This window comes from Eucyclogobius newberryi, unplaced genomic scaffold (genome assembly GCF_026437365.1).
Source record: "Eucyclogobius newberryi isolate DKJ021-1_F unplaced genomic scaffold, fEucNew1.0.hap1 SCAF_20, whole genome shotgun sequence".
Classification (NCBI taxonomy): domain Eukaryota; kingdom Metazoa; phylum Chordata; class Actinopteri; order Gobiiformes; family Gobiidae; genus Eucyclogobius; species Eucyclogobius newberryi.
Genome location: NW_027315835.1, coordinates 29366064 through 29393310, shown reverse-complemented (window position 1 = coordinate 29393310; position 27247 = coordinate 29366064). Strand labels below are relative to the sequence as shown.

At 43.9% G+C, this 27247-nt stretch overlaps 1 protein-coding gene across 4 annotated transcripts in view; it reads left to right on the top strand.

Annotated features, from left to right (window-relative positions):
- The first annotated feature begins 410 nt into the window (after positions 1-410).
- abcc3 (ATP-binding cassette, sub-family C (CFTR/MRP), member 3) overlaps positions 411-27247 on the top strand; it is a 101790-nt gene continuing 74953 nt past the window's right edge. For 2 of the 4 annotated variants that reach the window (XM_072456956.1, XM_072456953.1), the window contains exons 1-3: positions 411-537; positions 24069-24245; positions 24331-24453. In XM_072456956.1, coding sequence (XP_072313057.1) covers positions 502-537; positions 24069-24245; positions 24331-24453 — 336 coding nt within the window. In that variant the 5' untranslated portion in view covers positions 411-501. The remainder of the gene's footprint in view (positions 538-24068; positions 24246-24330; positions 24454-27247) is intronic. The other 2 variants (XM_072456957.1, XM_072456955.1) reach the window with 1 other exon arrangement.

The window sequence follows — 27247 nt, the reverse complement described above, 5'->3', positions numbered from 1 at the left end:
CAGTTAGAGTCAGTATGTTGACATGTGGGTTCTGTGGGTCAAAGGTCGTGGTCCCTGAAGATGGTCCTGAGGTGTAGACTTGATGTGACCTTTGAACCCTGTGCACTGACGTCAGACCGGTTTAGGCTGGGCTCCATTCAAACTCAAAGTTACAACTGCAGCGTGACTCGGCATTTCACACGTGACGTCACGTTACGTGTGCGTGTGGAGCAACGGCTGGAGCGGAAAGGCGGAGCCAACGTAACCCCCGCACCGCGTCTGTACGTGGAGGCGGAGCGGAAGCGGCGGGACTTCTACAGGAGCACGGGCAGGACACGGACACGGGCAGGACCAGGACACGGGCAGGACACGGGCAGGACCAGGACACGGGACACGGGCAGGACACGGACAAGACACGGGCAGGACACGGGACACGGAGGATAATCCGTGTGTTTGGCATGTGACAAACCGTCTTTGCTCGGAAAGGAAACGGTGAACGGCGGTGACGCGGGGCGAACGCAGATGGAGCGGCTGTGCGGACAGGACCTTCCTTTTTGGGTGAGTGTGTCCCCGGTGTGTCCCCGGTGTGTCCCCGGTGGTCTCTTAAGACTCTTAACGGCGTTATCCCCGTGAACGTGTCGGAGCTTCACGTGCGCGCGGCGCGAAGGTTCAAACGTGTGAGTCAGACCGTGTCTCCGGGGACATCTGGAGGGACTAAATCACTCTCAGGACAAACGTTTGTACTGTCCACATTCTGATCATGATTATTGGATTGTCCCAAATAGTTGAGTCCAGTGTTACAGGCCTGATATAAGACGTTTGTCCCAGAGTTTGTCCCAGAGTTTGTCCCAGAGTTTGTCCCAGAGTTTGTCCCAGAGGTTGTCTCAGAGTTTGTCTCAGAGGTTGTCCCAGAGGTTGTCCCAGAGTTTGTCCCAGAGGTTGTCCCAGAGTTTGTCTCAGAGTTTGTCTCAGAGGTTGTCCCAGAGGTTGTCCCAGAGTGAGTAGAACGTGCTCCATTAGCATCAGAACATTGTCATTTGAAAGATCGTTTGTGATTCACTTTGACCTTTGACCTTCAGAGAGATTCCATTGACCTACAACATTTTAACATTGAAACCACTTTAATGTTTGACACGGTCCAGTATTATAACTATATAAGTATATATATAGCTATATATAACTATATAACTATATATATATATAACTATATATAACTATATAACTATAAAACGATATAACTATATATAACTATACATAACTATATATAACTATACATAACTATATAACTATATATAACTATATATAACTATATAACTATAAAACGATATAACTATATATAACTATACATAACTATATATAACTATATATAACTATACATAACTATACATAACTATATATAACTATATAACTATACATAACTATATAACTATACATAACTATATATAACTATACATAACTATATTTAACTATATAACTATACATAACTATTTAACTATATAACTATACATAACTATACATAACTATATATAACTATACATAACTATATAACTATATAACTATACATAACTATATATAACTATATAACTATAAAACTATATAACTATATATAACTATACATAACTATATATAACTATACATAACTATATAACTATATAACTATACATAACTATATGTAACTATATATAACTATGTGACTATATAACCACATATAACTATATATAACTATATATAACTATACATAACTATATTTAACTATATAACTATACATAACTATATATAACTATACATAACTATATATAACTATACATAACTATATATAACTATACATAACTATACATAACTATATATATCTATATATAACTATATAACTATACATATCTATATATAACTATATATAACTATATAACTACATATAACTATATATAACTATACATAACTATATTTAACTATATAACTATACATAACTATATATAACTATACATAACTATATATAACTATATATAACTATATAACTATACATATCTATATATAACTATATATAACTATACATAACTATATTTAACTATATAACTATATATAACTATACGTAACTATATATAACTATATATAACTATATATAACTATACATATCTATATATAACTATATATAACTATATATATAACTATACATAACTATATTTAACTATATAACTATACATAACTATATATAACTATATAAGTATATATAACTATACATAACTATATATAACTATACATATCTATATATAACTATATAACTATATATAACTATACATATCTATATATAACTATATATAACTATATAACTATATATAACTATATAACTACATATAACTATATATAACTATACATAACTATACATATCTATATATAACTATATAACTATATATAACTATACATATCTATATATAACTATATATAACTATATAACTATATATAACTATATAACTACATATAACTATATATAACTATATATAACTATATAACTATATAACTACATATAACTATATATAACTATATATAACTATATATAACTATACATAACTATATATAACTATACATATCTATATATAACTATATATAACTATATATAACTATACATAACTATATTTAACTATATAACTATACATAACTATATTTAACTATATAACTATACATAACTATATAACTATACATAACTATATATAACTATATATAACTATACATAACTATATTTAACTATATAACTATACATAACTATATATAACTATATATAACTATACATATCTATATATAACTATATATAACTATATATAACTATACATATCTATATATAACTATATATAACTATATAACTATATAACTACATATAACTATATATAACTATATATAACTATACATAACTATATTTAACTATATAACTATACATAACTATATATAACTATATATAACTATATATAACTATACATATCTATATATAACTATACATAACTATATATAACTATATATAACTATACATAACTATATTTAACTATATAACTATACATAACTATATATAACTATATATAACTATATATAACTATACATATCTATATATAACTATATAACTATACATAACTATATATAACTATATATAACTATACATATCTATATATAACTATATATAACTATACATAACTATATATAACTATATATAACTATATATAACTATACATATCTATATATAACTATATATAACTATACATATCTATATATAACTATATAACTATACATAACTATATATAACTATATATAACTATATATAACTATACATATCTATATATAACTATATATAACTATACATAACTATATATATCTATATATAACTATATATAACTATATATAACTACATATCTATATATAACTATATATAACTATATATAACTATATATAACTATACATATCTATATATAACTATATATAACTATATTACTATATATAACTATATATAACTATATAACTATATATATTTTAGATATTTTGGTGAATAATTATCTTTTAGTGACCCGTATTGTCCTGGGCCCTGGCGGTCAGATAGAATGGTCATTGGTCACATTTATGTAGCGCTTCACATCAAGTCTCACAGACACTGGGGCGAGTCAGGTTAAGTGTCTTGCCCAAGGACACAACGGCAGTATTCACAGCTGCGATCGCACCACCAACCTGCGGATCTGACCGCTCTACCACTGAGCTACTGCCGCCCATATAGAGGTCAGGAGTATGAAATGCTGTCAAAGGAACCCACGGAGCCTGTGACCTCTGTGACCTCTGAGGCCTCATAATGACCTCATGTGACTGACATGTGAATGACATGTGACTAACATGTGAATGAGATGTGAATGACATGTGAATGACATGTGAATGACACGTGAATGAGATGTTAATGACATGTGACTGGCATGTGACTGACATGTGAATGAGATGTTAATGACATGTGACTGGCATGTGACTGACATGTGAATGAGACGTTAATGACATGTGAATGACATGTGACTGACATGTGAATGACATGTGAATGACATGTGAATGACATGTGAATGACATGTGAATGAGATGTTAATGACATGTGACTGGCATGTGACTGACATGTGAATGAGACGTTAATGACATGTGAATGACATGTGACTGACATGTGAATGACATGTGAATGACATGTGAATGAGACGTTAATGACATGTGACTGGCATGTGACTGACATGTGAATGAGATGTTAATGACATGTGACTGGCATGTGACTGACATGTGAATGAGACGTTAATGACATGTGAATGACATGTGACTGACATGTGAATGAGATGTTAATGACATGTGAATGACATGTGACTGACATGTGAATGAGACGTTAATGACATGTGAATGACATGTGACTGACATGTGAATGAGATGTTAATGACATGTGAATGACATGTGACTGACATGTGAATGAGATGTTAATGACATGTTAATGACATGTGACTGACACGTGAATGAGACGTTAATGACATGTGACTGGCATGTGACTGACATGTGAATGACATGTGACTGACATGTTAATGACATGTGACTGACATGTGGGTATAACAGTGGGTATCTCAGCGGGTATCACAGTGGGTATCACAGCGGGTATCACAGCGGGGTATCACAGCGGGGTATAACAGCGGGAATCACAGCGGGTATCACAGCGGGTATGACAGCGGGTATCACAGCGGGTATCACAGCGGGTATAAGAGTGGGTAGCACAGCGGGGTATAACAGCGGGAATCACAGCGGGTATCACAGCGGGTATGACAGCGGGTATCACAGCGGGAATCACAGCGGGTATCACAGTGGGTATCACAGCTGGTATGACAGCGGGTATCACAGCGGGTATCACAGCGGGGTATCACAGCGGGTATAACAGCAGGGTATCACAGCGGGTATCACAGCGGGGTATAACAGCGGGAATCACAGCGGGTATGACAGCGGGTATCACAGCGGGTATCACAGCGGGAATCACAGCGGGTATCACAGTGGGTATCACAGCTGGTATGACAGCGGGTATCACAGCGGGTATCACAGCGGGTATACCAGCGGGTATCACAGCGGGTATCACAGCGGGGTATCACAGCGGGTATAACAGCGGGTATCACAGCGGGTATAACAGCGGGGTATTACAGCGGGTATCACAGCGGGTATCACAGCGGGTATCACAGCGGGGTATCACAGCGGGTATCACAGCGGGTATCACAGCGGGTATAACAGCGGGAATCACAGCGGGTATCACAGCGGGTATCACAGCGGGTATACCAGCGGGTATCACAGCGGGTATCACAGCGGGTATCACAGCGGGTATACCAGCGGGTATCACAGCGGGTATCACAGCGGGTATCACAGCGGGTATCACAGCGGGTATACAAGATCTGAGTCATTAACTGCAGCAAAGTGAAATGACACGAGGACCTGGCCTTTAGAGCGCTTAGTTGGAGGAGTTGTGTCGGGAAGAAGACTCTGGTTGTAGCTGATGAAGACCTACTCTGGTTTTATGTATGAACATGACTTACTCTGGTTTTATATATGAACATGACTTACTCTGGTTTTATGTATGAACATGACTTACTCTGGTTTTATATATGAACATGTCTTACTCTGGTTTTATGTATGAACATGACTTACTCTGGTTTTATATATGAACATGACCTACTCTGGTTTTATGTATGAACATGACTTACTCTGGTTTTATGTATGAACATGACTTACTCTGGTTTTATATATGAACATGTCTTACTCTGGTTTTATGTATGAACATGACTTACTCTGGTTTTATATATGAACATGACCTACTCTGGTTTTATATATGAACATGACTTACTCTGGTTTTATATATGAACATGACCTACTCTGGTTTTATATATGAACATGACTTACTCTGGTTTTATGTATGAACATGACTTACTCTGGTTTTATATATGAACATGACTTACTCTGGTTTTATGTATGAACATGACTTACTCTGGTTTTATGTATGAACATGACTTACTCTGGTTTTATGTATGAACATGACTTACTCTGGTTTTATATATGAACATGACTTACTCTGGTTTTATGTATGAACATGACTTACTCTGGTTTTATGTATGAACATGACTTACTCTGGTTTTATGTATGAACATGACTTAGTCTGGTTTTATGTATGAACATGACTTACTCTGGTTTTATATATGAACATGACTTACTCTGGTTTTATGTATGAACATGACTTACTCTGGTTTTATGTATGAACATGACTTACTCTGGTTTTATATATGAACATGACTTACTCTGGTTTTATGTATGAACATGACTTACTCTGGTTTTATGTATGAACATGACTTACTCTGGTTTTATGTATGAACATGACTTACTCTGGTTTTATGTATGAACATGACTTACTCTGGTTTTATGTATGAACATGACTTACTCTGGTTTTATGTATGAACATGACTTACTCTGGTTTTATATATGAACATGACTTACTCTGGTTTTATGTATGAACATGACTTACTCTGGTTTTATATATGAACATGACTTACTCTGGTTTTATGTATGAACATGACTTACTCTGGTTTTATGTATGAACATGACTTACTCTGGTTTTATGTATGAACATGACTTAGTCTGGTTTTATGTATGAACATGACTTACTCTGGTTTTATGTATGAACATGACTTACTCTGGTTTTATGTATGAACATGACTTACTCTGGTTTTATGTATGAACATGACTTACTCTGGTTTTATGTATGAACATGACTTACTCTGGTTTTATGTATGAACATGACTTACTCTGGTTTTATGTATGAACATGACTTACTCTGGTTTTATGTATGAACATGACTTACTCTGGTTTTATGTATGAACATGACTTACTCTGGTTTTATGTATGAACATGACTTACTCTGGTTTTATGTATGAACATGACTTACTCTGGTTTTATATATGAACATGACCTACTCTGGTTTTATATATGAACATGACTTACTCTGGTTTTATATATGAACATGACTTACTCTGGTTTTATGTATGAACATGACTTACTCTGGTTTTATGTATGAACATGACTTACTCTGGTTTTATGTATGAACATGACTTACTCTGGTTTTATGTATGAACATGACTTACTCTGGTTTTATGTATGAACATGACTTAGTCTGGTTTTATGTATGAACATGACTTACTCTGGTTTTATATATGAACATGACTTACTCTGGTTTTATGTATGAACATGACTTACTCTGGTTTTATGTATGAACATGACTTACTCTGGTTTTATATATGAACATGACTTACTCTGGTTTTATGTATGAACATGACTTACTCTGGTTTTATGTATGAACATGACTTACTCTGGTTTTATGTATGAACATGACTTACTCTGGTTTTATGTATGAACATGACTTACTCTGGTTTTATGTATGAACATGACTTACTCTGGTTTTATGTATGAACATGACTTACTCTGGTTTTATATATGAACATGACCTACTCTGGTTTTATATATGAACATGACTTACTCTGGTTTTATGTATGAACATGACTTACTCTGGTTTTATATATGAACATGACCTACTCTGGTTTTATATATGAACATGACTTACTCTGGTTTTATGTATGAACATGACTTACTCTGGTTTTATATATGAACATGACTTACTCTGGTTTTATATATGAACATGACTTACTCTGGTTTTATGTATGAACATGACTTACTCTGGTTTTATGTATGAACATGACTTAGTCTGGTTTTATATATGAACATGACTTACTCTGGTTTTATGTATGAACATGACTTACTCTGGTTTTATGTATGAACATGACTTACTCTGGTTTTATGTATGAACATGACTTACTCTGGTTTTATGTATGAACATGACTTACTCTGGTTTTATGTATGAACATGACTTACTCTGGTTTTATGTATGAACATGACTTACTCTGGTTTTATATATGAAAATGAGTGTGGGGACGGGACAGAGTGGGACAGAGTGGGACAAGCCGGCAAACAGAGGACGGACATTTCACCCTCGACCGGCTGAGATAGTAAAGAAGGAGCGGTTTCTCTTCCAAAAAAACGAGTTCAGCCTTGATCTTTGTCTGTAACGCAGTGGTGTGAGAGAGATAATGAGGTATAACCTGACACTGAGCAGCTCAGGGTTTCCTCACACACGCCGCTCACTTCATCTGACCATTTGACCATGTGACCATGTGACCAGTGAACTGACCAGTGGGACGACTGAAGCGTCTGCAGTCATCAGAAACAACTTCTGCTCTCACTTTTGATTCTGCAGATTTCCCTTCCTTCTCTGGAGCAAAAGGATATTCTCAAAATATTACTGATTGTGTAACATATAAGAATGGAATAATGTATTGCCAATGTATTATGAAGTACCTCATAATAAGTACCTCAATGCAAGTTTTCTGTCCTAGCATTTGTCTGCTTTGTATCTACTTCTTTGGAGGAGAAATGAAAGAAGTAAAGCTTGTACAGGTTTCAGGTCAGATCAGCCTTAGAATGTGTAACATGAGTCCGGCTGCTGTTTGGAGTTTGTCCTAATCAAACGGTGACTTGATGAGGCACATCCTGCTGCTCCTGGACAAGACATGGCCCCTCTACCCAGCCTCTCACTTCCTGTCTGTTCCTGCCATGTTCCATGTTATTACTTTACACTAAATCCAAACCTAATCCACCAGGAGCGATGCTCGTCCTGCAGACTTTACTCTCACCCCAACTAACCCCAACTAACCCCAACTAACCCCACCTCACATGTTCTAACACCTGCTGATGGTCCACCTCACATGTTCTAACACCTGCTGATGGTCCACCTCACATGTTCTAACACCTGCTGATGGTCCACCTCACATGTTCTAACACCTGCTGATGGTCCACCTCACATGTTCTAACACCTGCTGATGGTCCACCTCACATGTTCTAACACCTGCTGATGGTCCACCTCACATGTTCTAACACCTGCTGATGGTCCACCTCACATGTTCTAACACCTGCTGATGGTCCACCTCACATGTTCTAACACCTGCTGATGGTCCACCTCACATGTTCTAACACCTGCTGATGGTCCACCTCACATGTTCTAACACCTGCTGATGGTCCACCTCACATGTTCTAACACCTGCTGGGTTATTGTGTCTTTATTGATTCAAGTTTTGGACCCACGCCACATGGTATATTTATGACAAAAGCAAGAATGTATCTCTCCTTAGTCAACACAATTCTCCTTTTATTTATGTATTTATTTATTTCAGGGGCAGTGCATATTAATTAACATTTCTGGAAACATGTCTGGAAACAAGGGAATAATAAAACTAGTAGTATTAGTAGCAGTAGCAGTAGCAGTAGCAGTAGCAGTAGTAGTAGTAGTAGTAGTAGTAGTAGTAGTAGTAGTAGTAGTAGTAGTAGTAGTAGTAGTAGTAGTAGTAGTAGTAGTAGTAGTAGTAGTGCAGGAGGGGGCAGTAGTGAGCGCAGGTTTAGTTAGTGTTCACAGTCTGTTTATAATATACCACGTTTAACAGAGTAAAAGACGTATAAGGAGCTCATTGGTTGCTGCTTAAAGGGGCGTGGCCTGTTTGGCCCCAGCACAGACGTGTTGCTAAGGGAGGGTGAAAAAGAGACCCGTGTGTCCTGTCTGCATCCAATTAGAGCGCTTTATTGTCTGTGAAACAGGAAGTGTGCTGTTAGCATGCTAGTTGTTGTTAGCTTTACCGTGAGGCTAAAACGCGCTTGCTCTGTTTATGTCTACATCAAGTTTATTTACAGCTGAATCTGGTTTTCATTCAAACGCACAGACTTGTTTTCTCAGCTTCTGGCGTGTTCTGGAGGCTGTGTGAGTTCAGAACATGACACACTTGAATACTGGATGTGTCTTCATGGACGCATTTATCACGTTTGCTTCGCTGGTAAAGACGTTCGATCTTACTTTGGATCAAGAATTCTTTGTTTTGAATCAAAATCACTCCAAAGGCCAAAGTATTTTGCCCATTTAAATAAAAGTTGCACTGTATTATGGCCGTCACACAAGAGTAGTTGAAACAGTGTTGTCCCTCTGTCTCATTGTCTCACTGTATGTCCATCCTTTGTCCCCCCAACGGTCACTTATTGTTTAGAGCCCAATAAATCAATATGTGATTCAGAGAAAGTCAGAGAGGTCTGAGTGGAGCCGCGGTGTCGTGTTACTGCGACTGACAACATGTGTCACAGAAACAACACATGACACGTAACACACAGCACTGTAACACACGACACTGTAACACACGACAACACTGTAACACATGACACGTAACACACAGCACTGTAACACACAGCACTGTAACACACGACACTGTAACACACGACACTGTAACACACGACACTGTAACACACGACACTGTAACACACGACAACACTGTAACACATGACACGTAACACACAGCACTGTAACACACGACACTGTAACACACGACACTGTAACACACGACACTGTAACACACGACAACACTGTAACACACGACACCGTAACACACGACACCGTAACACACAACAACACTGTAACACACAACAACACTGTAACACAACAACACCGTAACACACAGCAACACTGTAACACAACAACACCGTAACACACAACACTGTAACACACGACACTGTAACACACGACAGCACTGTAACACACGACAACACTGTAACACACAACAACACTGTAACACACAGCACTGTAACACACGACACTGTAACACACGACACTGTAACACACGACAACACTGTAACACATGACACGTAACACACAGCACTGTAACACACAACACTGTAACACACGACACTGTAACACACGACACTGTAACACACGACACTGTAACACACGACACTGTAACACACGACACTGTAACACACGACAACACTGTAACACACAACACCGTAACACACGACACCGTAACACACAACAACACTGTAACACACAACAACACTGTAACACAACAACACCGTAACACACAGCAACACTGTAACACAACAACACCGTAACACACAACACTGTAACACACGACACTGTAACACACGACAGCACTGTAACACATGACAACACTGTAACACACGACAACACTGTAACACACGACACCGTAACACACGACACCGTAACACCCGACACGTAACACACAACACTGTAACACACAACACTGTAACACACGACACCGTAACACACAACAACACTGTAACAGACGACACTGTAACACACAGCACTGTAACACACGACACTGTAACACACAACACTGTAACACACAACACTGTAACACACAACACTGTAACACACAACACCATAACACACAACAACACTGTAACACACGACACCGTAACACACGACACTGTAACACACGACACTGTAACACACAACACTGTAACACACAACACCGTAACACACAACACCGTAACACACAACACTGTAACACACGACACTGTAACACACAACACTGTAACACACAACACCGTAACACACAACACTGTAACACACAACACTGTAACACACAACACCGTAACACACAACACTGTAACACACGACACTGTAACACACGACACTGTAACACACAACACCGTAACACACAACAACACTGTAACACACAACACTGTAACACACAACACTGTAACACACAACACTGTAACACACAACACTGTAACACACGACACTGTAACACACGACACTGTAACACACAACACTGTAACACACGACACCGTAACACACGACACCGTAACACACAACAACACCGTAACACACAACACTGTAACACACGACACTGTAACACACGACACCGTAACACACAACAACACCGTAACACACGACACTGTAACACACGACACTGTAACACACGACACTGTAACACACGACACCGTAACACACGACAACACCGTAACACACAACACTGTAACACACAACACTGTAACACACAACAACACCGTAACACACAACACTGTAACACACAACACTGTAACACACAACACTGTAACACACGACACTGTAACACACGACACTGTAACACACGACACTGTAACACACAACACTGTAACACACGACACTGTAACACACGACACTGTAACACACGACACTGTAACACACAACACTGTAACACACGACACCGTAACACACAACAACACCGTAACACACGACACTGTAACACACGACACTGTAACACACGACACTGTAACACACGACACCGTAACACACGACAACACCGTAACACACAACACTGTAACACACAACACTGTAACACACAACAACACCGTAACACACAACACTGTAACACACAACACTGTAACACACAACACTGTAACACACGACACTGTAACACACAACACTGTAACACACGACACTGTAACACACGACACTGTAACACACAACACTGTAACACACAACACTGTAACACACGACACTGTAACACACGACACTGTAACACACGACACTGTAACACACGACACTGTAACACACGACACCGTAACACACGACAACACCGTAACACACAACACTGTAACACACAACACTGTAACACACAACAACACCGTAACACACAACACTGTAACACACAACACTGTAACACACAACACTGTAACACACGACACTGTAACACACAACACTGTAACACACGACACTGTAACACACAACACTGTAACACACGACACTGTAACACACGACACTGTAACACACGACACTGTAACACACGACACTGTAACACACAACACTGTAACACACAACACTGTAACACACGACACTGTAACACACGACACTGTAACACACGACACTGTAACACACAACACTGTAACACACAACACTGTAACACACAACACCGTAACACACAACACTGTAACACACGACACTGTAACACACGACACTGTAACACACAACACCGTAACACACAACAACACTGTAACACACAACACTGTAACACACAACACTGTAACACACAACACTGTAACACACAACACTGTAACACACGACACTGTAACACACGACACTGTAACACACAACACTGTAACACACGACACCGTAACACACGACACCGTAACACACAACAACACCGTAACACACAACACTGTAACACACGACACTGTAACACACGACACCGTAACACACAACAACACCGTAACACACGACACTGTAACACACGACACTGTAACACACGACACTGTAACACACGACACCGTAACACACGACAACACCGTAACACACAACACTGTAACACACAACACTGTAACACACAACAACACCGTAACACACAACACTGTAACACACAACACTGTAACACACAACACTGTAACACACGACACTGTAACACACGACACTGTAACACACGACACTGTAACACACAACACTGTAACACACGACACTGTAACACACGACACTGTAACACACGACACTGTAACACACAACACTGTAACACACGACACCGTAACACACAACAACACCGTAACACACGACACTGTAACACACGACACTGTAACACACGACACTGTAACACACGACACCGTAACACACGACAACACCGTAACACACAACACTGTAACACACAACACTGTAACACACAACAACACCGTAACACACAACACTGTAACACACAACACTGTAACACACAACACTGTAACACACGACACTGTAACACACGACACTGTAACACACGACACTGTAACACACGACACTGTAACACACAACACTGTAACACACGACACTGTAACACACGACACTGTAACACACGACACTGTAACACACGACACTGTAACACACGACACTGTAACACACGACACTGTAACACACGACACTGTAACACACGACACTGTAACACACGACACTGTAACACACGACACTGTAACACATTTGCTGCTGCAGTGTTATTTTTATTCTTACTATTTCCATGCTTGTTTCAAAGTTGTAGTTGCATTATTCAAACAGTGCATTTTAGTCTGGTATTTACTCCTTTCCTTGTTTTATTAGTCTTTTATTTATTTATTTAAACTATGTAGTAGTTTATTGGATTTAAAATATTTGTGCCTGTAAAATGTTCAAGATGATTATTTTGGATGATATTTAGAGCTGAATAATGAGGTGTGTCTGCTCCTCCCACACGACCTCTGACCCTGGAGGAGCTGATGTAACATGAGCTCACTTTGGCTCTCACTGGAATCAGCTCCTCAGCAACAGCCTCACAGGACACAACACGTCTGCCTGGTTCCTCCTCGTCCCGTCCTCGCCCATCCTCGTCCTTATCCCCTCTTTGTCCTCGTCCTCGTCCCGTCCTCGTCCCCTCCTATCTGTGCAAATTATATATATATATATATATATATATATATATATATATATATATATATATATACATTATATATTTGAAGTATGAAGATAAAAGTCTATTGCCCGTTTGTTGAGCCTCATGAATCACACTTGGTTAAGACTTCTGTCATTCATTACCTGCTGTCGCTCCAGCTGCAGCGCCGCTCTGAGCATGGTTTACCTGCTGTCGCTCCAGCTGCAGCGCCGCTCTGAGCATGGTTTACCTGCTGTCGCTCCAGCTGCAGCACCGCTCTGAGCATGGTTTACCTGCTGTCGCTCCAGCTGCAGCGCCGCTCTGAGCATGGTTTACCTGCTGTCGCTCCAGCTGCAGCGCCGCTCTGCACAGGGGTGTGGTGGGCTGTGCAGAGTGGGCAGCTGTGTTTATCTGGGCGGGCCGTGTGTATGTTCAGTTCAAACAGATACACAAGCCCTCGTATTTGTGACATTAGTCATGGTGAGATATCATCGCCACGGAAACCACCTGCACCGCTCACTACATGTTAGCATGAGCTGTTCTTTCCGTTTATTTCAGTTCCGTTGTATTTAGAGTGATCTTAACACGCCCACTGCTGCTGATCTGTGACTGCCACGTTCTGAGCAGCCGCTCCCCCAGGTCAGTCCCCCAGGTCAGTCCTCCAGGTCAGTCCTCCAGGTCAGTCCTCCAGGTCAGTCCTCCAGGTCAGTCCCCCAGGTCAGTCCCCCAGGTCAGTCCTCCAGGTCAGTCCTCCAGGTTAGTCCCCCAGGTCAGTCCCCCAGGTCAGTCCTCCAGGTCAGTCCTCCAGGTCAGTCCCCCAGGTCAGTCCCCCAGGTCAGTCCTCCAGGTCAGTCCCCCAGGTCAGTCCTCCAGGTCAGTCCTCCAGGTCAGTGCCCCAGGTCAGTCCCCCAGGTCAGTCCCCCAGGTCAGTCCTCCAGGTCAGTCCCCCAGGTCAGTCCTCCAGGTCAGTCCCCCAGGTCAGTCCTCCAGGTCAGTCCCCCAGGTCAGTCCCCCAGGTCAGTCCTCCAGGTCAGTCCCCCAGGTCAGTCCTCCAGGTCAGTCCTCCAGGTCAGTGCCCCAGGTCAGTCCCCCAGGTCAGTCCCCCAGGTCAGTCCTCCAGGTCAGTCCCCCAGGTCAGTCCTCCAGGTCAGTCCCCCAGGTCAGTCCTCCAGGTCAGTCCCCCAGGTCAGTCCTCCAGGTCAGTCCTCCAGGTCAGTGCCCCAGGTCAGTCCCCCAGGTCAGTCCCCCAGGTCAGTCCTCCAGGTCAGTCCCCCAGGTCAGTCCTCCAGGTCAGTCCCCCAGGTCAGTCCCCCAGGTCAGTCCTCCAGGTCAGGGATGTTCAGGACCAAAAACTCTGATGACCAATAAGACTCGTGTGAACTGCATCTCCACACCTCCACACCTCCACACCTCCACACCTCCACACCTCCACATCACCACATCACCACACCACCACATCACCACATCACCACATCACCACACCTCCAAACCACCACATCACCACATCACCACATCACCACACCTCCAAACCTCCACACCTCCACACCTCCACATCACCACATCACCACACCTCCAAACCACCACATCACCACATCACCACATCACCACACCTCCAAACCTCCACACCTCCACACCTCCACACCTCCACATCACCACACCTCCACATCACCACATCACCACATCACCACATCACCACATCACCACACCTCCACACCTCCACACCTCCACACCACCACACCTCCACATCACCACACCTCCACACCTCCACATCACCACATCACCACACCTCCACACCTCCACACCACCACACCTCCACACCTCCACACCTCCACATCACCACATCACCACACCTCCACACCTCCACACCTCCACACCTCCACACCTCCACATCACCACATCACCACACCTCCAAACCTCCACACCTCCACACCTCCACATCACCACATCACCACACCTCCAAACCACCACATCACCACATCACCACATCACCACACCTCCAAACCTCCACACCTCCACACCTCCAAACCTCCACATCACCACATCACCACATCACCACATCACCACATCACCACACCTCCACACCTCCACATCACCACACCTCCACATCACCACATCACCACATCACCACATCACCACATCACCACACCTCCACACCTCCACATCACCACACCTCCACACCTCCACACCTCCACACCTCCACATCACCACATCACCACATCACCACACCTCCACACCTCCACACCTCCACACCTCCACATCACCACACCTCCAAACCTCCACATCACCACATCACCACATCACCACACCTCCACACCTCCACACCTCCACATCACCACATCACCACATCACCACACCTCCACATCACCACATCACCACATCACCACACCTCCACACCTCCACATCACCACATCACCACATCACCACACCACCACATCACCACATCACCACATCACCACACCTCCACACCTCCACACCTCCACACCTCCAAACCACCACATCACCACATCACCACATCACCACACCTCCAAACCTCCACACCTCCACACCTCCAAACCTCCACATCACCACATCACCACATCACCACATCACCACATCACCACACCTCCACACCTCCACATCACCACACCTCCACATCACCACATCACCACATCACCACATCACCACATCACCACACCTCCACACCTCCACACCACCACACCTCCACATCACCACACCTCCACACCTCCACATCACCACATCACCACACCTCCACACCTCCACACCACCACACCTCCACATCACCACACCTCCACACCTCCACACCTCCACATCACCACACCTCCACACCTCCACATCACCACACCTCCACACCACCACACCTCCACATCACCACTCCTCCACACCTCCACATCACCACATCACCACACCTCCACATCTCCACATCACCACACCACCACACCTCCACACCTCCACATCACCACATCACCACATCACCACACCTCCACATCACCACATCACCACACCTCCACACCTCCTCATCACCACATCACCACACCTCCACATCTCCACATCACCACACCACCACACCTCCACACCTCCACATCACCACATCACCACATCACCACACCACCACATCACCACACCTCCAAACCTCCACACCTCCACACCTCCACACCTCCACATCACCACATCACCACACCTCCAAACCTCCACACCTCCACACCTCCACATCACCACATCACCACACCTCCACATCACCACATCACCACATCACCACACCTCCAAACCTCCACAGCTCCACACCTCCACATCACCACATCACCACATCACCACACCTCCACACCTCCACATCACCACATCACCACATCACCACACCTCCACACCTCCACATCACCACATCACCACATCGCCACACCTCCACATCACCACATCACCACACCTCCACATCACCACCACAACATCTAAAGCAGGACTAAAGCAGGACTAAAACAGGACTAAAACAGGACTAAAGCAGAACTAGAGCAGGACTAAAGCAGGTCTAAAGCAGGACTAAAGCAGGTCTAAAGCAGGACTAAAGCAGGTCTAAAGCAGGTCTAAAGCAGGACTAAAGCAGGTCTAAAGCAGGTCTAAACAGGACTAAAGCAGGACTAAAGCAGGACTAAAGCAGGTCTAAAGCAGGACTAAAGCGGACTAAAGCAGGACTAAAGCAGGTCTAAAGCAGGACTAAAGCAGGACTAAAGCAGGTCTAAAGCAGGACTAAAGCAGGTCTAAAGCAGGTCTAAAGCAGGACTAAAGCAGGACTAAAACAGGTCTAAAGCAGGTCTAAACAGGACTAAAGCAGGACTAAAGCAGGACTAAAGCAGGTCTAAAGCAGGACTAAAGCGGACTAAAGCAGGACTAAAGCAGGTCTAAAGCAGGACTAAAGCAGGACTAAAGCAGGTCTAAAGCAGGTCTAAAGCAGGACTAAAGCAGGACTAAAGCAGGACTAAAGCAGGTCTAAAGCAGGACTAAAGCAGGTCTAAAGCAGGTCTAAAGAAGCAGGACTAAAGCAGGTCTAAAGCAGGTCTAAAGCAGGACTAAAGCTGGACTAAAGCAGGTCTAAAGCAGGACTAAAACAGGTCTAAAGCAGGACTAAAGCAAGTCTAAAGCAGGACTAAAGCAGGACTAAAGCAGGTCTAAAGCAGGACTAAACAGGACTAAAGCAGGACTAAAGCAGGTCTAAAGCAGGACTAAAGCAGGACTAAAGCAGGACTAAAGCAGGTCTAAAGCAGGTCTAAAGCAGGACTAAAGCTGGACTAAAGCAGGACTAAAGCAGGTCTAAAGCAGGACTAAAGCAGGACTAAAGCAGGACTAAACAGGACTAAAGCAGGTCTAAAGCAGGACTAAAGCAGGTCTAAAGCAGGACTAAAGCAGGACTAAAGCAGGACTAAAGCAGGTCTAAAGCAGGACTAAAGCAGGACTAAACAGGTCTAAAGCAGGTCTAAAGCAGGACTAAAGCAGGACTAAAGCAGGACTAAAGCAGGTCTAAAGCAGGACTAAACAGGACTAAAGCAGGACTAAAGCAGGTCTAAAGCAGGACTAAAGCAGGACTAAAGCAGGACTAAAGCAGGACTAAAGCAGGACTAAAGCAGGTCTAAAGCAGGACTAAACAGGACTAAAGCAGGACTAAAGCAGGACTAAAGCAGGTCTAAACAGGTCTAAAGCAGGACTAAAGCAGGACTAAAGCAGGTCTAAAGCAGGACTAAAGCAGGTCTAAAGCAGGTCTAAAGAAGGACTAAAGCAGGTCTAAAGCAGGACTAAAGCAGAACTAAAGCAGGTCTAAACAGGACTAAAGCAGGTCTAAAGCAGGACTAAAGCAGGACTAAAGCAGGTCTAAAGCAGGACTAAAGTAGGTCTAAAGCAGGACTAAAGCAGGACTAAAGCAGGACTAAAGCAGGTCTAAAGCAGGTCTAAACAGGACTAAAGCAGGACTAAAGCAGGACTAAAGCAGGTCTAAAGCAGGACTAAAGCAGGACTAAAGCAGGTCTAAAGCAGGTCTAAAGCAGGACTAAAGCAGGTCTAAACAGGACTAAAGCAGGACTAAAGCAGGTCTAAACAGGACTAAAGCAGGTCTAAGAGGGACTAAAGCAGGTCTAAGCAGGACTAAAGCAGGTCTAAAGCAGGACCAAAGCAGGACTAAAGCAGGACTAAAGCAGGACTAAAGCAGGTCTAAAGCAGGACTAAACAGGACTAAAGCAGGACTAAAGCATTTCTAAACAGGACTAAAGCAGGACTAAAGCAGGTCTAAAGCAGGTCTAAAGCAGGACTACAGCAGGACTAAAGCAGGACTAAAGCAGGTCTAAACAGGACTAAATCAGGTCTAAGCAGGACTAAAGCAGGACTAAAGCAGGACTAAAGCAGGTCTAAAGCAGGACTACAGCAGGACTAAAGCAGGTCTAAACAGGACTAAAGCAGGTCTAAAGCAGGACTAAAGCAGGACTAAAGCAGGTCTAAAGCAGGTCTAAACAGGACTAAAGCAGGTCTAAGCAGGACTAAACCAGGACTAAAGCAGGACTAAAGCAGGATTAAAGCAGGACTAAAGCAGGTCTAAACAGGACTAAAGCAGGTCTAAAGCAGGTCTAAAGCAGGACTAAAGCAGGTCTAAAGCAGGTCTAAAGCAGGACTAAAGCAGGACTAAAGCAGGTATAAAGCAGGACTAAAGCAGGACTAAAGCAGGTCTAAAGCAGGTCTAAAGCAGGTCTAAAGCAGGACTAAAGCAGGACTAAAGCAGGTCTAAACAGGACTAAAGCAGGACTAAAGCAGGACTAAAGCAGGTCTAAAGCAGGTCTAAAGCAGGACTAAAGCAGGTCTAAAGCAAGACTAAAGCAGGTCTAAAGCAGGACTAAAGCAGGTCTAAAGCAGGTCTAAAGCAGGACTAAAGCAGGTCTAAACAGGACTAAAGCAGGACTAAAGCAGGACTAAAGCAGGTCTAAAGCAGGACTAAAGCAGGTCTAAAGCAGGACTAAAGCAGGTCTAAAGCAGGACTAAAGCAGGTCTAAAGCAGGACTAAAGCAGGTCTAAAGCAGGACTAAAGCAGGACTAAAGCAGGTCTAAAGCAGGTCTAAAGCAGGTCTAAAGCAGGTCTGAAGCAGGTCTAAACAGGACTAAAGCAGGTCTAAACAGGACTAAAGCAGGACTAAAGCAGGTCTAAACAGGACTAAAGCAGGACTAAAGCAGGACTAAAGCAGGTCTAAAGCAGGTCTAAAGCAGGTCTAAAGCAGGTCTAAAGCAGGTCTAAAGCAGGTCTAAAGCAGGACTAAAGCAGGTCTAAACAGGACTAAAGCAGGTATAAAGCAGGTCTAAAGCAGGTCTAAACAGGTCTAAAGCAGGACTAAAGCAGGTCTAAACAGGACTAAACAGGTCTAAAGCAGGACTAAAGCAGGTCTAAACAGGACTAAAGCAGGACTAAAGCAGGTCTAAAGCAGGACTAAAGCAGGTCTAAGCAGGACTAAAGCAGGACTAAAGCAGGACTAAAGCAGGACTACAGCAGGTCTAAAGCAGGTCTAAACAGGACTAAAGCAGGACTAAAGCAGGACTAAAGCAGGTCTAAACAGGACTAAAGCAGGACTAAAGCAGGTCTAAAGCAGGTCTAAAGCAGGTCTAAACAGGACTAAAGCAGGACTAAAGCAGGTCTAAACAGGACTAAAGCAGGTCTAAAGCAGGTCTAAAGCAGGTCTAAAGCAGGACTAAAGCAGGACTAAAGCAGGTCTAAAGCAGGACTAAAGGAGGACTAAACAGGACTAAAGGAGGACTAAACAGGACTAAAGCAGGTCTAAAGCAGGTCTAAAGCAGGACTAAAGGAGGACTAAACAGGACTAAAGCAGGTCTAAAGCAGGACTAAAGCAGGACTAAAGCAGGACTAAAGGAGGACTAAACAGGACTAAAGCAGGTCTAAAGCAGGACTAAAGCAGGACTAAAGCAGGACTAAAGCAGGACTAAAGCAGGTCTAAAGCAGGACTAAAGCAGGTCTAAACAGGACTAAAGCAGGACTAAAGCAGGTCTAAAGCAGGACTAAAGCAGGACTAAAGCAGGTCTAAACAGGACTAAAGCAGGACTAAAGCAGGACTAAAGCAATTCTAAAGCAGGACTAAAGCGGGACTAAAGCGGGACTAAAGCGGGACTAAAGCAGGACTAAAGCAGGACTAAAGCAGGACTAAACCAGGACTAAACCAGGACTAAAGCAGGTCTAAAGCAGGTCTAAAGCAGGACTAAAGCAGGACTAAAGCAGGACTAAAGCAGGTCTAAAGCAGGACTAAAGCAGGTCTAAACAGGACTAAAGCAGGACTAAAGCAGGATTAAAGCAGGTCTAAAGCAGGACTAAAGCAGGACTAAAGCAGGTCTAAAGCAGGACTTTAGCAGGTCTAAAGCAGGACTAAAGCAGGTCTAAAGCAGGGCTAAAGCAGGACTAAAGCAGGACTAAAGCAGGACTAAAGCAGGACTAAAGCAGGTCTAAAGCAGGTCTAAAGCAAGACTAAAGCTGGACTAAAGCAGGACTAAAGCAGGACTAAAGCAGGACTAAAGCAGTTCTAAAGCAGGTCTAAAGCAGGACTAAACAGGACTAAAGCAGGACTAAAGCAGGTCTAAAGCAGGTATAAAGCAGGACTAAAGCAGGTCTAAACAGGACTAAAGCAGGTCTAAAGCAGGTATAAAGCAGGTCTAAACAGGACTAAAGCAGGACTAAAGCAGGTCTAAAGCAGGTCTAAAGCAGGACTAAACAGGACTAAAGCAGGACTAAAGCAGGACTAAAGCAGGTCTAAAGCAGGACTAAAGCAGGTCTAAAGCAGGTCTAAAGCAGGACTAAACAGGACTAAAGCAGGACTAAAGCAGGACTAAACAGGACTAAAGCAGGACTAAAGCAGGACTAAAGCAGGTCTAAACAGGACTAAAGCAGGTCTAAAGCAGGATCAAAGCAGAACTAAAGCAGGTCTAAAGCTGGTCTAAAGAAGGACTAAAGCAGGACTAAAGCAGGTCTAAAGCAGGACTAAAGCAGGACTAAAGCAGGTCTAAACAGGACTAAAGCAGGTCTAAAGCAGGTCTAAAGCAGGACTAAAGCAGGTCTAAAGCAGGAATAAAGCAGGTCTAAAGCAGGTCTAAAGCAGGTCTAAAGCAGGTCTAAAGCAGGTCTAAACAGGACTAAAGCAGGACTAAAGCAGGACTAAAGCAGGTCTAAAGCAGGTCTAAAGCAGGACTAAAGCAGGACTAAAGCAGGTCTAAACAGGACTAAAGCAGGACTAAAGCAGGTCTAAAGCAGGACTAAAGCAGGTCTAAAGCAGGACTAAAGCAGGTCTAAACAGGACTAAAGCAGGACTAAAGCAGGACTAAACAGGACTAAAGCAGGTCTAAGCAGGACTAAAGCAGGTCTAAAGCAGGACTAAAGCAGGACTAAAGCAGGACTAAAGCAGGACTAAAGCAGGACTAAAGCATTTCTAAACAGGACTAAAGCAGGTCTAAAGCAGGACTAAAGCAGGTTTAAAGCAGGACTAAAGCAGGTTTAAAGCAGGACTAAAGCAGGTCTAAACAGGACTAAAGCAGGTCTAAAGCAGGACTACAGCAGGACTAAAGCAGGTCTAAAGCAGGACTAAAGCAGGGCTAAAGCAGGACTAAAGCAGGACTAAAGCAGGTCTAAAGCAGGACTAATGCAGGTCTAAAGCAGGACTAAAGCAGGACTAAAGCAGGACTAAAGCAGGTCTAAAGCAGGTCTAAAGCAGGTCTAAAGCAGGACTAAAGCAGGTCTAAACAGGACTAAAGGAGGTCTAAACAGGACTAAAGCAGATCTAAAGCAGGACTAAAGCAGGACTAAAGCAATTCTAAAGCAGGACTAAAGCAGGTCTAAAGCAGGACTAAAGCAGGGCTAAAGCAGGTCTAAACAGGACTAAAGCAGGTCTAAACAGGACTAAAGCAGGTCTAAAGCAGGTCTAAAGCAGGACTAAAGCAGGACTAAAGCAGGTCTAAAGCAGGACTAAAGCAGGTCTAAAGCAGGTCTAAAGCAGGACTAAAGCAGGGCTAAAGCAGGACTAAAGCAGGACTAAAGCAGGGCTAAACCAGGACTAAACCAGGACTAAAGCAGGTCTAAAGCAGGTCTAAAGCAGGACTAAAGCAGGTCTAAAGCAGGACTAAAGCAGGACTAAAGCAGGTCTAAAGCAGGTCTAAACAGGACTAAAGCAGGACTAAAGCAGGACTAAAGCAGGACTAAAGCAGGTCTAAAGCAGGTCTAAAGCAGGACTAAAGCAGGTCTAAACAGGACTAAAGCAGGACTAAAGCAGGTCTAAACAGGACTAAAGCAGGACTAAAGCAGGACTAAAGCAGGTCTAAAGCAGGACTAAAGCAGGACTAAAGCAGGTCTAAAGCAGGACTAAAGCAGGGCTAAAGCAGGACTAAAGCAGGACTAAAGCAGGACTAAAGCAGGGCTAAAGCAGGACTAAAGCAGGACTAAAGCAGGACTAAAGCAGGTCTAAAGCAGGTCTAAAGCAGGTCTAAGCAGGACTAAAGCAGGTCTAAAGCAGGACTAAAGCAGGACTAAAGCAGGACTAAAGCAGGACTAAAGCATTACCATTTTTAAAATAAATATCATTCGAGTATTTTGTATATATATATCCTCTGCTCCTTCCAAACTCACAGAACAGCACTGGATCTGCTTATTACTGTGTAGAACAACTACAGTCAGTTTTACACTGACAGATCCATCACAGTTTTGTACAATCGCATGCTCTACAATGCCACAGTCATCACAGTTCTTCCTGGAGGATAAACCTGTGTCATGCTTTTTTTGTGCAGGAGGCCAATCTGACGCTTCACACAGAACGGCCCGACCTCCCCCAGTGCTTCCAGCTCACCGTCCTGTCTTGGCTGCCCTGCATCTACCTATGGGCCGCGTCGCCCTTCTACCTTTTATATCTCAAGAGGAACAACAGAGGCTACATTATGGTGTCTATAAAGAACAGGCTCAAAACGGTGAGGCCACAAGTTTGAACTGAATTAATCTGTGTAGCAGGAAAAGTGAGGTAACCCGTGCTCATATGAGTGTGAACTGCTGCAGGTGCTGGGCCTGTTGCTCTGGGTCGTGTGCTGGGCAGATCTTTTCTTCACATTCCATCAACGGCAGGAACACAGCCCGCCTCCGGTTTATTATGTCACTCCACTGGTGCTCGGCATGACCATGGTAAGAACTCTGATACTGGAGGACACTGTCTTCACCCTTTAGTTTGGATCATTGTGATCATTGTAATCAGAACCACATCTCCACATCACCACACCTCCACATCACCACATCACACACCTCCACATCACCACACCTCCACATCACCACACCTCCACATCACCACATCACCACACCTCCACATCACCACACCTCCACATCACCACACCTCCACACCTCCACATCACCACATCACCACATCACCACACCTCCACATCTCCACATCTACACATCACCACACCTCCACATCACCACATCACCACACCTCCACATCACCACACCTCCACATCACCACACCTCCACACCTCCACATCACCACATCACCACATCACCACATCACCACACCTCCACATCACCACACCTCCACATCACCACACCTCCACATCACCACATCACCACACCTCCACATCACCACATCACCACATCACCACATCACCACACCTCCACACCTCCACATCACCACATCACATCACCAAACCTCCACATCACCACACCTCCACATCACCACACCTCCACACCTCCACATCACCACATCACCACATCACCACACCTCCACATCACCACACCTCCACACCTCCACACCTCCACATCACCACATCACCACATCACCACACCTCCACATCACCACACCTCCAAACCTCCACACCTCCACACCTCCACACCTCCACATCACCACATCACCACACCTCCACATCACCACACCTCCACATCACCACATCACCACACCTCCACATCACCACATCACCACATCACCACATCACCACATCACCACACCTCCACATCACCACATCACCACACCTCCACATCACCACATCACCACATCACCACATCTCCACATCACCACATCACCACACCTCCACATCACCACATCACATCACCAAACCTCCACATCACCACACCTCCACATCACCACATCACCACACCTCCACATCACCACATCACCACATCACCACATCTCCACATCACCACATCACCACATCACCACACCTCCACACCTCCACACCTCCACATCACCACATCACCACATCACCACATCACCACATCACCACACCTCCACATCACCACACCTCCACATCACCACACCTCCACATCACCACACCTCCACACCTCCACATCACCACACCTCCACATCACCACATCACCACATCACCACATCACCTCCACACCTCCACATCACCACATCACCACATCTCCACATCTCCACATCTCCACATCACCACACCTCCACATCACCACATCACCACATCACCACATCACCACACCTCCACACCTCCACATCACCACACCTCCACATCACCACATCACCACATCACCACATCACCACATCACCACATCACCACACCTCCACACCTCCACACCTCCACATCACCACATCACCACATCACCACATCACCACATCACCACACCTCCACATCACCACACCTCCACATCACCACACCTCCACATCACCACACCTCCACACCTCCACATCACCACACCTCCACATCACCACATCACCACATCACCACATCACCTCCACACCTCCACATCACCACATCACCACATCACCACACCTCCACACCTCCACATCACCACACCTCCACATCACCACATCACCACATCACCTCCACACCTCCACATCACCACATCACCACATCTCCACATCTCCACATCTCCACATCACCACACCTCCACATCACCACATCACCACATCACCACATCACCACACCTCCACACCTCCACATCACCACACCTCCACATCACCACACCTCCACACCTCCACATCACCACACCTCCACACCTCCACATCACCACACCTCCACATCACCACACCTCCACACCTCCACATCACCACATCTCCACATCACCACACCTCCACATCACCACACCTCCACACCTCCACATCACCACACCTCCACATCACCTCATTTCCACATCTCCACATCACCACACCTCCACATCACCACACCTCCACACCGCCACATAACCACACATCCACATCACCACACCTCCACACCTCCACATCACCACATCTCCACATCACCACACCTCCACACCTCCACATCACCACACCTCCACACCTCCACATCACCACATCTCCACACCTCCACATCACCACATCACCACATCACCACACCTCCACATCACCACACCTCCACATCACCACACCTCCACACCTCCACACCTCCACATCACCACATCACCACATCTCCACATCACCACACCTCCACACCTCCACATCACCACACCTCCACACCTCCACATCACCACATCTCCACACCTCCACATCACCACATCACCACATCACCACACCTCCACATCACCACATCACCACATCACCACACCTCCACATCACCACATTACCACATCACCACATCAACACATCACCACACCTCCACACCTCCACATCACCACATCACATCACCAAACCTCCACATCACCACACCTCCACATCACCACATCACCACACCTCCACATCACCACATCACCACACCTCCACATCTCCACACCTCCACATCACCACACCTCCACATCACCACACCTCCACATCACCACACCTCCACACCTCCACATCACCACACCTCCACATCACCACATCACCACATCACCACATCACCTCCACACCTCCACATCACCACATCACCACATCTCCACACCTCCACACCTCCACATCACCACACCTCCACATCACCACACCTCCACACCTCCACATCACCACACCTCCACACCTCCACATCACCACACCTCCACATCACCACACCTCCACACCTCCACATCA